General features: G+C 40.1%; 1 protein-coding gene across 1 annotated transcript in view; it reads right to left on the bottom strand.

The window, feature by feature from the left end:
• The window catches only part of Ncor1 (nuclear receptor corepressor 1), a 159,604-nt gene that overhangs the window by 112,065 nt on the left and 32,941 nt on the right, over positions 1–14,598 (bottom strand). Inside the window, exons 4-5 of the mRNA XM_013347052.2 lie at positions 6,112–6,304; positions 3,462–3,644 (exon numbers count right to left, since the gene is read on the bottom strand). Coding sequence (XP_013202506.1) covers positions 3,462–3,644; positions 6,112–6,304 — 376 coding nt within the window. The remainder of the gene's footprint in view (positions 1–3,461; positions 3,645–6,111; positions 6,305–14,598) is intronic.

Genomic DNA, 14,598 nt, shown 5'->3' with positions numbered 1-14,598 from the left:
AGACCAGGCTGGTCTCGAACTCACAGAGATCCGCCTGCCTCTGCCTCCCGAGTGCTGGGATTAAAGGCGTGCGCCACCACCGCCCGGCAAGAAATTTCTTTTCTTTTCTTTTCTTTTCTTTTCTTTCCTTTTCTTTGGTTTTTCGAGACAGGGTTTCTCTGTAGCTTGAGAGCCTGTCCTTGAGCTAGCTCTTGTAGACCAGGCTGGTAAAAAACTTTATTTTATGTGCATTGGTGTGAAGGTGTCAGATCCCCTGGAACTGGAATTACGAACAGGCATGAGCTGCGATGTGAGTGCTGGGAATTGAACCCGGGTCCTCTGGAAGAGCAGTCAGTGCTCTTAACCACTGAGCCATCTCTCCAGCTAAAGAAATTACTAGAGGCAACACAATCCCTGACTTCAAACAATACTGCAGAGCTACAGTACTGAAAACAGCCTGACATTGGCATAAAAACAGACAGGAGGACCAATGGAACCGAACCGAAGACCCATATAACAATCCACTTACCTACAAACACCTGATTTTTGACAAAAGAGCAAAAAATATAAAACAGAAAAAAGAAAGCATATTCAACAAATGGTGCTGCCATAACTGGATATCAACATGTAGAAGAATGAAAACAGATCCATATCTATTGCTATGCACAAAACTCAAATTCAAATGGGATCAAAGACCTCAACATAAAACCAACTACACTGAACCTCATAGAAGAGAAAGTGGGAAGTACACTTGAACACACTGAAACAGGAGACCACTTCCCAAATATAACCCCAGTAGCACAGACACTGAGAGCAACAATTAATAAATGGGACCTCCTGAAACTGAGGAGCTTCTGTAAAGCAAACAACACAGTCAGCAAGACAAAACGGCAGTCTACAGAATGGGAAAAGATCTTCACCAACCCCATATCAGACAGAGGGCTAATCTCCAAAATATACAAAGAACTCAAGAAACTGGTCATCAAAAGAACAAATAATCCAAAAAACAAAAACGGAGTACAGAACTAAACAGAGAACTCTGAGCAGATGAATCTAAAATGACTGACAGACACTTAAGAAAATGCCCACCATCCTTAGCCATCAGAGAAATGCAAATCAAAACAACTCTGAGAGTTCATCTTATATCTGTAAGAATGGCCAAGATCAAAAACACTAATGACAACTTATGCATGAGAGGTTGTTGGGTAAAGGGAACACTCCATTGCTGGTAGGAGTACAAACTGGTACAGTCGTTTTGGATATCAGTATGGACATTTCTTAGAAAATTAGAAAACAACCTTCCTCAAGACCCAGCAATACCACTTTTGGGCAAATACCCAAAGGATGCTCAATCATACCACTGGACATGTGCTCAACTATATTTATAGCAGCATTATTTGTAATAGCCAGAACCTGGAAACAACCTAAATGCCCCTCAACGGAAGAACAGATAAGGAAAATGTGGTACATTTATATAATGGAGTACGATGCAGCAGAAAAAAATAATGACATCTTGAAATTTGCAGGCAAATGGGTGGAGCTAGAACACATCATATTGAGTAAAATAACACAGACCCAGAAAGACAAATAAAATATGTATTCACTCATAAATGGTTTTTAGTCATAAAGCAAAGAAAAACCAGGTTACAGTTCACAAACCCAGAGAACCTAGACAACAAAGAGGACCTTAAGAGAGACATACATGGATCTAATCAGTAGAAAACTACAAGATCTTCTAAGTAACTAGGGCACATGGGGATCATAGGAGAATAGAAGGGTAGGGGAGAGGAAGGTAGGGTAGCAGAGAAAAATAGATAGCTCATTAAAATCAATTTTTAAGGGACTGGAGAGATGGCTCAGAGGTTAAGAGCACTGATTGTTCTTCCAGAGGTCCTGAGTTCAATTCCCAGCAACCACATGGTGACACACAACCACTGTAATGAGGTCTAATGCCCTCTTCTGGACTTCAGACATACATGCAGAAGGAATATTATATACATAATAAATCAATATTTAAAAAAAATAAGTAGATATGGAGCTGGACAGTTTAGTTCCCAACACCCACATGAGGAAGACCATAACTACCTGTAACTCCTGCCCTCCAGAAATCTGACACTTTTTTGGCCTCTAAAGGCACCCGTACGCATATACATAATTAAGAAATAAACCTTGAAAAAAGATAGAGACAACCCAAATGTCTATCAACTAATGAATAGATGAGTAAAAGTAGTATGATTGGCTCTACAATGAAATCAATTTAGTAACAATTTTAAAATGTTGATGCAAATACATCATAGGCAATTCTTTTTGTTTGTTTGTTTTTTGTTGTTGTTTTTTTCTAGACAGGGTTTCTCTGGAGCCTGTCCTGGAACTAACTAGCTCTTGTAGATCAGGCTGGCCTCGAACTCACAGAGATCCACCTGCCTCTGCTTCCTGAGTGCTGGGATTAAAGTCAATTCTTGAGGCTATGTCATACGCTTCTATTTAAACAGGTAATTCATACAGACAGGAATAGACAAGTAGGTTCCAGAAGATAGAAGTGTTAGAATCAGACACCAAGTACTAAAGAATAACGGGTTTCCTTTAGAAGTTACAAAATGTTCTAGATTCAATAATGGTGATAATCTGCAAAAATTTATGAATATATTACAAATACTTAAGGGCACACCTTGAAAGAATAAATACTGTGGTGTGAAATACATCCCAGTTTTAAAAGGTGCTTCACTGATCCAGTTTCGATAAAATGAGTCTATAGTCCCAGCTACTCAGGAAACGAAGCAAAGGCATCATTTGAACCTATTAAGTTTAGTGTCAACCTAAACAAATGTATTAACAACCTAGGCAACATAATCAATGAGAACTTATCTCAAAAAAAAAAAAAAAAAAAAAAAACAGGGAACCCTGATTGCTCTTCGGGCTGATGAGGGAGGGGGATTTTGTTGGGGGAGGGGGAGGGAAATAGGAGGCGGTGGCGGGGAGGAGGCAGAAATCTTTAATAAATAAATAAAATTTAAAAAAAAGGTTCAACTCCCTCCTCAAATGACTATTGAAAAGAAATGATATGCTAGAAAATCTTAAAAGAAAGAAACAAGAAAATACCTGCACATAACACAGAAGGCAAAACATGAAAATAAATTCAGCCTCAATCCTAATCAAGACAATGCAAATTAATTAAAACCATAGTTAAAACAATTTCACATCTAGGTCAAAAAGAAAAACTATCATGTAAAGACAAGGATATGCACAAGCTGGTAGGCATACGTGCTGCCACTGGGCTATAAAATAAATTACCATTTTAGCAAACTTAATATCTAATGTACAGAGATACCACACTGTACAGTATACCCGGAGAAACAAAGGAATGAAACTAAAGAAACAAGCAGCAATGAAGAATAAAAATACGAGACATATGAAAAGGCATGATTGCTTTTCTTAGCAACTTCTAGAACATAGCTATGTTAAGAAAGGAGTGTACCACTTACTTGCTTCTTTTTCAATTTAAGGATCTGCTGCTCTACTTTTGCAATCTCTCGATCTACCCGATCCATACTCTGTATTAACTCTTCCTTTGAAAGCTTTGAAGGTGAGGCGTTTTGATCATCCCCACATGGTTGCCCAGCCAGTGGAGAGGATGGAGCTTCATGTTTGCCTCCAAATGCTGGATCCTTTAGAAGAAAAATCAGAAACAACAATTTATTTCTCACGAACAGCCAATATTAGCATCAAGACTGTCTTAACAGAAAACGTAAACTTTAAAGCACAGCAGAATCTACCTGTGACTCTCAGCATATAAACAGCATTTATTGGTTGCAATGGTAAATGAATACAGTGAACATGTCAACTACCGTACCTGGGGTAACATAAACAGACACAATAGCTACCCTTCAACAGCAGTGTGCTGTTTCTCTAATGGTAATCCATTCTCATATTCACACATACTTGGAAATATATATATATATATTTATATAAACACAGATGTTTATACTACTTCTATAGCTTGGATATATCATTCATTATTCTTTTTTTTAAGATTGCCTGTGTGTTGTGTAGCCTGGCAGTGGTGGCACACGCCTTTAATCCCAGCACTTAGGAGGCAGCAGCAGGCTGATGTCTGTGTGTTCAAGGCTAGCCTGGTCTACGAGTACCAGGATGGCCTCCAAAGCTACAGAGAAACCCTGTCTCAAAAAATACTTTAAAAAAAAAAAGGCTGTATTTGTATGTCCATTGACCTTACCATTATTAAGCCAAGTGTTCCTATCAAAGAAAATTTGGGGGGGGGGGGGTCAATAGGTATAACTCAATGACAGAGTAAGTGTTCAGCATGGTGAGGTCCTGAGTTCAATCTCTAGCACCAAATGTTTTCAGTTATTTCCAAGGACCAAAACTAAGGTATGGAAGTCATACAACATACAGCACATGTGTCATCTCCTCAGCATACAACATTTTCCCACACATTTATCAAGAAAAAATCTTTATCCCATTGTACCTACAAATCATCAGTGATCCATTAACAGAGAATGGAAATCTCTCTACCAAAAGTCTACCACGTCATCCCAACACAGACGACACAAACAATTTCCAGTCTAAGGTAAGCATACAAGCAGCTTACTAGACACACAATTTTGGGAGAGGGTACTAGATTTCTCTAGGTTACAGAAAGTTCAGAGCAAGAATAGCTAGAAAGACTACAGAACCCAAAACATACCAAATGACTGATCACATTTAATTTTCAGCTAAAACATATGTAATACTAAAAAGCCTCATAACACGTCATATAAAAGGCATTTTACGTAAAATAAAATCATAGCTATACCCTAAACCTGTAGAAATCTATAAATAAAGAACAACAAAAACAGTAATAATTCTGCTAGACTCAATAATGCAGCTAAGTTCCAGTATGTTTCCATTTAGTATATAAACTCCAGCTGCCTCACTTCATGCTTCCTCTATTAAAATGTAAATTCTTGAGCTTCCTCTATTAAAACGTAAATTACACTGGCTTCAAGAGAGAATTACATTTTTTACAAATAAAAAAATCAACTTTTGGCTTTGACTACTACCATCAACCTTCAAAGGCTAAAAGGACAAGAGAATGTATCTTTATAGCATTGCGGCAGGAACTCAAATCTCCATCAACATTGCACAAAATAGAGCAATTCAATGGGCTAATATTTGCAAAAAATGAAGAATAAATAATTTTCAAATTTTCTTGTTATGAAGGCTTTATAATAATGAGAATTTATTTCTGAGAACTTTGAAATATTAATGTGCAACAAAAAAAATTGTGTCACTAATTAAATTTTGAGTTGGAATTAATTCAAAATTTCCAACAGTTTTTGAAATGGCCCTAACCATATTTCTGTCATTTGTACAAACAAGCGTTCGAAGTATTGACAATTATGGAACCAAAATACCCGTAAATGCTGAGAAACACTAGAGTATCAAGTATTCAACAAAGATTTACTTCTATGTGTAAAATTAAAACACGCAGCAGAATGTGGTATCTTACATCTATAAAACTAGCACTTGGGGAGGCAGAGGCAAGAAGGATTACTATAGATTTGAGACCAGTCTGGACTACACAGTAAAAAGTAGAAATTTTCTAGACATGGTGGAATACTGAGAATTCAGAGGCAGGAGGATTTTTGTGAGCCAGCTCGATCTACACAATGAGCTCCAGACCATCTGGGCTAGATGTGGAAACCCTATCTTAAAGGGTAGAGGAGAGAACTGACTCCTGAAAGTTATCCTCTGACCTTCATCTACATGCATGCCATACTGTATAAGCCCTTCCTACCACCACACAAATAAGAGAAATATGACAAAACTGACAGCCTTCAGTACCTTTGATCACATTTTGTGGTACAGTGAGCCACACAAAATGCATGAGAAATAGTCAAAAGAGACTTCTTTATTGAACTCCTCAAACTGTTTTCACTTACCAAAAAGTCAAAGGTACTAACTGCATTCTGGGGCTGTGGTTTATAGTTTTGCTTAACAATGTTTTGCTCTCATAGCACAACCTTTACAGGCTGCTGTAATGTGGGCTTTTCTTTTAGCCACTGAGCCTGAAATATGGTTACATAAACATTATAGTCCTAAGCTCCACAGAGCAAGAAAACAAACATTTACCTTCTTAGCATCTGCAGAAGACCTCAACCCTTCTGGCAGCGTGTGAACTAACGGTAAAACCGCAGCACTAACACGCTGGAAATGGGCATCAGAAACTGGCTCCAAGCGTGGTCGCTTGGACTCCAAGGAATCATGATCCACTGGAGAGGGACCTGAGTGAAACTGTTCATATCCAGTTCTTCTTTCTTGAGGCCTAAAACAAAAAAGAAAAAGAAAAAAAAAAAAAAAAAACACCTGAAAATTGTTAAGTGACATTTAACTCCTTGCTAATACCACAACTTAGACTTCAGAATGAATGAAAGGTTATGCTTACTTTCAGAGTGAATTGCCATTCCCTCTACCTATGCCCAACTAATATTCAGGCATACCCAACTCATTGTCCATATACCATATGCATCCCAGGATACCTATGCATGAAGCATTTGTAGATAATGAAGTCATGTCATAATGTCAAAAGGCTAGACACATCTGAACCTCACCTAAATATTATTAACACTTCTAACCAATGACGCTTTGAGAAGTTCATTAGACAAATCTAGAAATAAAAGTCTTAACATAAGATTTTTATTTGTAAAAATATCTGAGTTTCTGAAAAAGATCCATAAAACATATTTTAAGCAGGCAAGCACAAGGACCTGAGTTTAGATCACCAGACCCTATGTAAAGCTGGCCACTTGCCCACACTCATGCGCGCACATGAGTATACACAGATTTTTTTAAGGCTTTTATTTTAGCTAGGCAGTGGTGGTGGTTCACACCTTTTAATCCCAGAACTAGGGAGACTGAGGCAGGCAGATCTCTAAATTCAAGGCTGGTCTAGTCTATAAAGTGAGTTCTAGGACAGCCAGGGCTACACAGCGAAACTCTTCAGAAAAACAAAAATACAAACAAAAAAAAGATTTTTAAACCAGGCAGTGCTGTCACACGCCTTTAATCCCAGCACTCAGGAGGTAGAGGCAGGTGGATCTCTGGGAGTTCAAGGCCAGACTGGTCTACAGAGTGAGTTCCAGGATAGGCTCCAAAACTACACAAAAAAATCCTGTCTCAATAAACAAAACAAAAAAATTATTTTATGTTAATGATCGTTTATCTGCACATACATAAGTGCATCACATGATGCCTGGTGCCTGAATAATTCAGAAGAGAATGTCAATTCCCAGAACTGGAGTTACTAATGGTTGTGTGCCATTATGTGGACAAACTTGGGCCCTCTGCAAAAGCAGCAAGTGCTCTCAACCACTGAGCCACCTCAACCCCCACCCCACAGATCTTTTTTTATTTAAATGTTTTAAGAGTTATTTAAATTTAAAAAAACCATTTTATTTAAATGTTTTAAAATCAAAATAACAAAGACAAAAGAATAAGACCATGATCCAAAGCTAAAGTAACCAAGACAAGCACCCTCTACTTAGCAGATAGAAGAATTTACCAAAGATAAGCAGCTGGCCAAGCTCTTGGTACCAAGGGATTTGAGCTACTCTTAACTTTGGTCAAAAAAGCTTCTTATTGCACTGATTAATGTTTATATCTGTTCAAAGTGCTGACAAGAGGTAATTGTGAGTGTTCAGTTATAGATTTGACATATACAATTACACACACACACCCTCCAAGATTCAGGGAACATCATAGCAGAGGAGGTAGAAAGTATGTAAGAGCTTGGGCTAGAGAGAAGGCTCAGTGGTTAAAACACCTACTGGCTACTCTTCCAGTGGACCCAGGTTCAATTCCAAGCACCCACATGGTAGCTCACAACTGTCTAAAACTTTAGTTCTAAAGGATCCAAAACCCTCTTCTAGTCTACTGAGTACCAGGCAAACATGTGGTACACACACAAACTTGCAAGAAAAACACCAATATGATAAAAAAAAATAATAATTACAATAATAATTACATTTCTTTTAAGAATGTAAGAGTCAGGAAGGAATAAGGAGGATGTAAGGAGGAGTGTTGTGAAATGCTGGCATCCAAACAGGACACAGCTGTCATACTCAGGAACTCAAAGCAGCCATAGTAACACACAAAAGATCCAGCCAGTTAAAAATCCCAACATGGAAAGGGGAAAAGCTCCTCATGACCCAACACAGTTGAGGAGCGAGTGGCAGTTAGTGGTTGCTGACAGGAGTTAGTCACTTTTCTTGAAGAAGGATGCTCACGCCCTCATAGATGCATTGGTCTGCAGATGGCAATACTTACAGGACTTAGTGGGTTACAAAAGAAAAAGAAAAAAGAAAAAGGAAAAAAGAGGAGGAGGAAGAAGAGGAGGTGAGAAAGATAAAATTGGGAGAGAAATGTGTTGAGGGGGCATGAAGGGGGACTGGATATGATCAAGATCTATTGCACACGTGTATGAAATTTTCAAAGAATTAAAAATTAAATTCAGCCTTTGTTGTGAGGCTAAAGGCCACAGCAATCAATACAACACACAGAATACAAACTATTCCAAGGCCAATGTAATTTTCAATGTAATTTCAAATTTTTACCTTTCTATAAACAACTGTGACTTTCCATGGCAGTATGACAAGCTGTGTGTAAGCCACTTAACTGCCCATTAATCTAGGAACCCTCATTCAGTCTACAGTCCTACAAAAGTGTAACTTGCCATTGTGGATACATTTAGTTGATAGAATGCTTACCTAGCACACAAAAAGTACTAGATCTACCACAGATGCCAGACAGAGTGGAACACACCTTTAATGTCACCATTCAGGTAGAGAGAGAAAAAGCGTGTGTGTGTGTGTGTGTGTGTGTGTGTGTCGTATAACATTCAAATACATTTTACTTCTAACAACTCTTGCCTGTGAGATTTATCAAAACCAGGTGAAGCACACCCAATAAAGGAGAAGAACAGAAGATAGAACTGAAAATGATCATAATGATAAATTTTAAAAATAAAAAATATTCAAAAATAAACTAGAAGGCAAGGTAAAGAATTATGAAAAACACTAAGGTGATGCTTAAAGAGTTACCTTAAAATTCTATTTTAGAGAAAAAAAATCACTGTGTGCACACTTTTCAAAGACAAGATTTTAAAGATACCTTACTTGTAGGTATTTGTAATCTGTGCTTTTTTTATTCTATCAACATTTAATATTTCCATGTGTTAGAGATCCACCATTTAAATTTTAATATTTAACATTGCATAATGTGGATTTTTAAAATTTACACAGGCTTATAACTATCAGTCCTTTACCACAGCTTTCATTCTTTGTTTAGTTGGATTTCATCGCCTACAAATTTTATAATAAGTTTTGGATGCTCAGTGTTTTCATGTCTAAAAATACCTGCCTGTTGCTTTAAAGCTTAATTTTGTCTGGTATAATATTCTTGGATCTTAATTTCTTTTTCTCAGAATTTAAGCTATTGCTTTATTATCTCTTGCCACTAACTGAGCACTATTCAAATTTAGAACCAGACACAGTTCCACCCTGAAAAGAACCTGGATTATTCCTAGTCTTTTCCTTATCCTTGAACTTTAATAATTTTTCCAGTATTGTGTCCCTCTGCTTTCTCTTGCTCAAAGGCACTGTGGAAGCCTACTTCAGACCTTCTCTTCAGTACAAAACTGTCCAAGAACGTTTTCCCTGCCATTGTCTTGTTGAAGGCAACGTGCTTGCTTGTTTGCTCTGGGCTAGAAGTTGTAATGGGCATGGTTTTCTTACTTTCCACACTATGCAGGATCAAGAAGGGGGAAACTCTGTCATTCTAACAACCTTTATTGAGAATCCTGGTCCACTATGACAGACATGTAAAGTACGCCTAGAGAACCTATTACTGTACAAATTGGTACATTATAAATGGCCTTCCTTCATGCAGCTGCAGAGAAACCAGGTGGCATAACGGAAATTCAGGTCGTCTGGCTAGGCAAGCAAACACCAATACCCACTGAGCCATTTCACTGGATAATCAGTAGAGTATTTTTTAAATGTCCATCTTACCTAAAGCAGTGGTTCTTAACCTTCCTATTGCTGTGACCCTTTAACACAGTTCCTCATGTTGTAATGACCCCTAACCATAAAAATATTCTGGTTGTCACTTCATAACTATAATTTTGCTACTGTTAGGAATCATACTGCAAATATTTTTGGAGATAGAGGTTTACCCATAACCCACAGGCTGATAACCACTGACCTAAAGCACTATATATATTCAATGCTTTAAAATTATATTACAAGGATATAATAATCAAAACAAACAACTGAGGGTCTAAAGAGATGGTTTGGTGGTTAAGAGCATTGGCTGATCTTTCAGAGGACCTAGGTTCAATTGCCAGCACTCACATGGCGGTTTACAACTCCAGTTCCAGGAGATCCAAAGTCCTCTTCTGGCCTCCATAGGCACTGCACACATGTTGCTCAGACAAACATCAAGACAAAACACCCATGTATATTAAATTTAAAAAGAGAAACAATAACATGGTATTGGCTGAAAAATTTACTAACAGATTACCAGAAGAAAAAAGGGAAAAGCCAAAAACATATGGGGTTCTAATTTTTCATAAGCATAACAAGAGGTCATAACAGGGAAAAAATAGTTTCTTTGGTATATCATGCTGAAAAACCTGAATTTCTACACACAATATAGAAGAATGAACTAAAGATAAAAGAAAATTAAACAAGGCTGAAAACTATGACATCCCAGAGAACACAGTGGGAAGATTCTAAGGCAGACTTTGGCCTTGGCAAGGATTTTTTTCTAACATAACAAAATCATAGGCCGCAAATGCAAAAATAAATAAATTAGATTCATATCAAACTCAGAAGTTTCTGCTGGAGGCCCACCTGGGTCCTCAGAGCCCAGGCAAGTGAAAGACAGCCACAGGGTCACCTTGGTCCTCAAGTCTCCGGACTGGCGGAATATACCCAAAGGCTCAAACCCACCTGGTGCCTTATGACACTGGGAGGGTAGATACCACTATGATGAACAAACACATGGACTGCTTCATGTGCTTTAGAAAGAGGTAGAACTGAAGAAGCAAAGGCGGTGAGGAACAGGCTAATGTGGGTGGCCAGCTTGCCACCTAGGACCATAGTGACGTCTAAGCCTGGTCTGTGTCAAGGGCCATATCCGTCTTTGTGGTCCTACCCCAGCCATGGTCTGTGTTGCTATCCACAGCCCACATTCCCACCATAGGCCACACAGATGTCCCAGGGTCTGGGCTGCCACCTATGCCCAATGGCCACATGGGTAACCCAGGACTATGCCGCCACAGGGGTCAGGCATTTCTGACTGGTCTGTTCTTCCAGCCGGTGTCATGGGTCCAAACTGTAGCTGAGGGTCATGTCTGGTTCAGTGATCCTACCCTAGCCAGAGTCTGTGTTAATATTCATGGCCCATTTTCCCACAAAAGGCCACACAGATGCCCCAGAATCTGGGCCACCACCTGAGGCCATATCAATGTCCAAAGGCTATGCTGCTGCCAGGGCCATTGCCAATAGGAGTAGCCTACGCTGCCACCCGGGGCCATGATGACATCTGGGGCCAGGCTGCTGCCAAGAACCTTGTCTGGGTTCACATTCCTACCACAGCCAGGGTCTGTATTGATGTCCATGACCTGTGTTGTCAATAAAGGCCACACAGATGCCTGGGGTCTGGCTGTCACCAGTAGCCATGTTGGTGTGCCAGGACCATGCCGACCTGTATGGCCTGAGCTGCCACCCCAGATCACAGTTGTCATCCAGGTGCGGGCTGCTGCTGAGAGCCCTGTCTGGGTCCATGACCCTACAGCAGCCAGAGTCTGAACTAATGCCCATGGTTCCTGTTACAAAGATCTTGCAGATGCCTGGGATCTGGTCAGCCACCTGAGACCATGTTGGTGTGAAAGGGCCATGTTGCCATGAGGACCATACTTATCTGGATAGCCTGCCACCGGGGCCAGGCTGATCTCTAGGCCTGAGCTGCTAATAAGGGTCACGTCAGGGTCCACAGTCCTGTTGCAGCTAGGGTCTGTGTTGATCTCTATGTCACAAGTACCACAGGGGACCAAAAGAACCATGTGTGTTGAATTTGAGGGCTGCGCTGAGCCAGCATGCCCCTATGCTGGCCCTGGGAGAGCTGGCCTTGCCCCTCACTGGCCACTGCAGCAGAGGAGCTGGTGGCACTCCTCACAGGAGAGCTGGAATGATGCCACCCCTAATCACAGGCATGGGAGAGCCCACCTGACATCCTAGGCATAGAAGAGCTGGCTCTATCCCTCGCCTGAGTGGGGAGGCCCCAGCAGCCCGGACTGACCAAATCAGCTACCACCCAGCCAGACCAACATCCAGTGCTTTGAGTGGCCCACCCCAGCGCTTACCCCATCTATGACCTGATGGAGTACAAGGGACTGGTCCTGTAAAACCATGGACAGGGATGTCCTAGTCTCAGGGCAATTGTGGGATATCCGGGAGGATTTTCAGTAAGGGTTCAAAGTTAACGATGTACCAGAAGCCAGGTCTAAACCAACAACTCATTACAATGAACATTTGTATGATACACCACAGTTCCCAATGCCACTAAGACAAATGCAGGGGTGTTGGAGTGGCGAGAAAAATGAAGGATCGAAGTTGGTTTTTTGGTTTGTTTTAAATTAACAGATTCTTTAAATTTTTCTTTGGGGGAAGACACTATGCAGATGAGGGAAAGATATAGAGAGACTGGAAAATGAACAAGATTGGGGAACATGATGTGAAATTCCCAAGAATCAATTTTAAAAATTGTTTTTAAAAGTTTCTGCTGAACAAATCAAATAAAGTAAAACAGTAAACTAGAAAGAAATGTTATCTGATATCCAAAATTCATTAAGAATTCAAATAACCCAAAAGAAAACTTAATCACCTGGGACTAAGAAAATGGCTCATCGAATTATACCTGCTGCACAAGCCTGAGGACCTGAGTTAAGATCCCTAGGACCCATTTACAAAACTAGGAAATGGGTAGGTTGCTGGACTTCCAGTGTCAGTGAAAGAATCCATCTCAAAAACTAAAGTAGGTAGAGTTTCAACTCGGTACCAGCGGAATGACTAAAGCAAAGAAGGGTAGAAAGAAGGGCCATTCTGCCATCAAATTCTGACCTGAGAATGCCCCATCAATAATCAGAATCACATGACTTCAAGTGGTTCTTGTGGTTCAAGTGGCTTCAAAAATTTTGCCCCTTATGCACTCAAAGAAATCCAGAAATCTGCCATGAAGGAGAAGGAACTCCAGATGTGAGTACCAATACCCAGTTCCACAAAGCTATCTGGGCCAAAGGAATATAGTATTCATGTACATTTGTCCAGAAAACAAACAAGTTCTACAGGTTGGCAACTAGGACCTTGTTACCTCACTCAAAAACCTACATCTATGCTTGGGGACAGGGAGGTGGAAGCAAATACATGAGACACCTGACATCTACCTCTAACCTCCATACACTACTTTCACATGACTACACACAAACCACAATCTCAAAAGAAACACAAGTTGTAGCTACATATTTTTCCAAACAATAAAAAAATAAACAAAACTGCCAAGAGATATGTGAAATAGCATCCAATATTATTAATTAGTAGAAAAAAACTGAATCAAAATGACTTTGCGATACCACTCCCCACTAGCCACCCATTAAGATTTCTGTTACTGGGCTGGAGAGAGGACTCTGTGGCTGTTCTTCTAGAAAATCCAAGTTTGATTCTTAACACCCACATCTCAATTAACAATTGTCTGTAACTACAGCCCTACAAGATCCAAAGGCCTCTTCTGGACTCTGTAGGCACTACAAACATGTGGTACACAGACACTTGTGAAGGCAAAACACCCAAAACAAAATAAAAAACAAAGCGTGGTAGCACACGCCTTTAACCCCAGCACTTAGGCAGAGGCAGGGGGATTTCTGTAAATTCAAGGCCAATCTGGTCTGCAGAGTGAGTTCCAAACAGGGCTACAAATAGGAACCCTGTCTCAAAAAAACAAAACAAAACAAAACAGGGAGGGAGGGAGAAAGGGAGGGAGGGACGGAGGGGCAGAGGGATGGAGGGAGACACAATCAGAACTTACAAAACAGCAGATATAATGGATGGGCAAGTCCAAATAGCTAATGCACAAAACTAGGAATGAAGGTGATAAACTGTTGTTGGGGAATACTTATTTTAAGTTATGTGACATTTGTTTAACTCAGTGAAACTGTGATTCTTTGCCTGTCTAAAACACCTGATGGTCTAATAAAGAGATGAATGGCCAGTAGTGAGGCAGGAGCAAGGACAGGTGGGGTTGGCAGGCAGAGAGTGTAAACAGAAGAAACAACAAGAAAAAAAGGAGCAGCGAGAAAAAAGGAGAGGAGGACGTCAGCTAGCCACGGAGTAAGAGTGAAAGAGATACAGAAGTAAGAAAAGGAGAAGGCATGAAGGCAAAAGGTAGTCAGGATAATTTAAGAAAAGTTGGCAAGCCGGGCGGTGGTGGCGCACGCCTTTAATCCCAGCACTCGGGAGGCAGAGGCAGGCGGATCTCTGTGAGTTCGAGACCAGCCTGGTCTAC

The sequence above is a fragment of the Microtus ochrogaster genome, chromosome 7, assembly GCF_000317375.1.
Source record: "Microtus ochrogaster isolate Prairie Vole_2 chromosome 7, MicOch1.0, whole genome shotgun sequence".
Taxonomy (NCBI): Eukaryota; Metazoa; Chordata; class Mammalia; order Rodentia; family Cricetidae; genus Microtus; species Microtus ochrogaster.
Note: the sequence above shows the minus strand (reverse complement) of the source record. Positions and strands in the feature narration are given on the sequence as shown.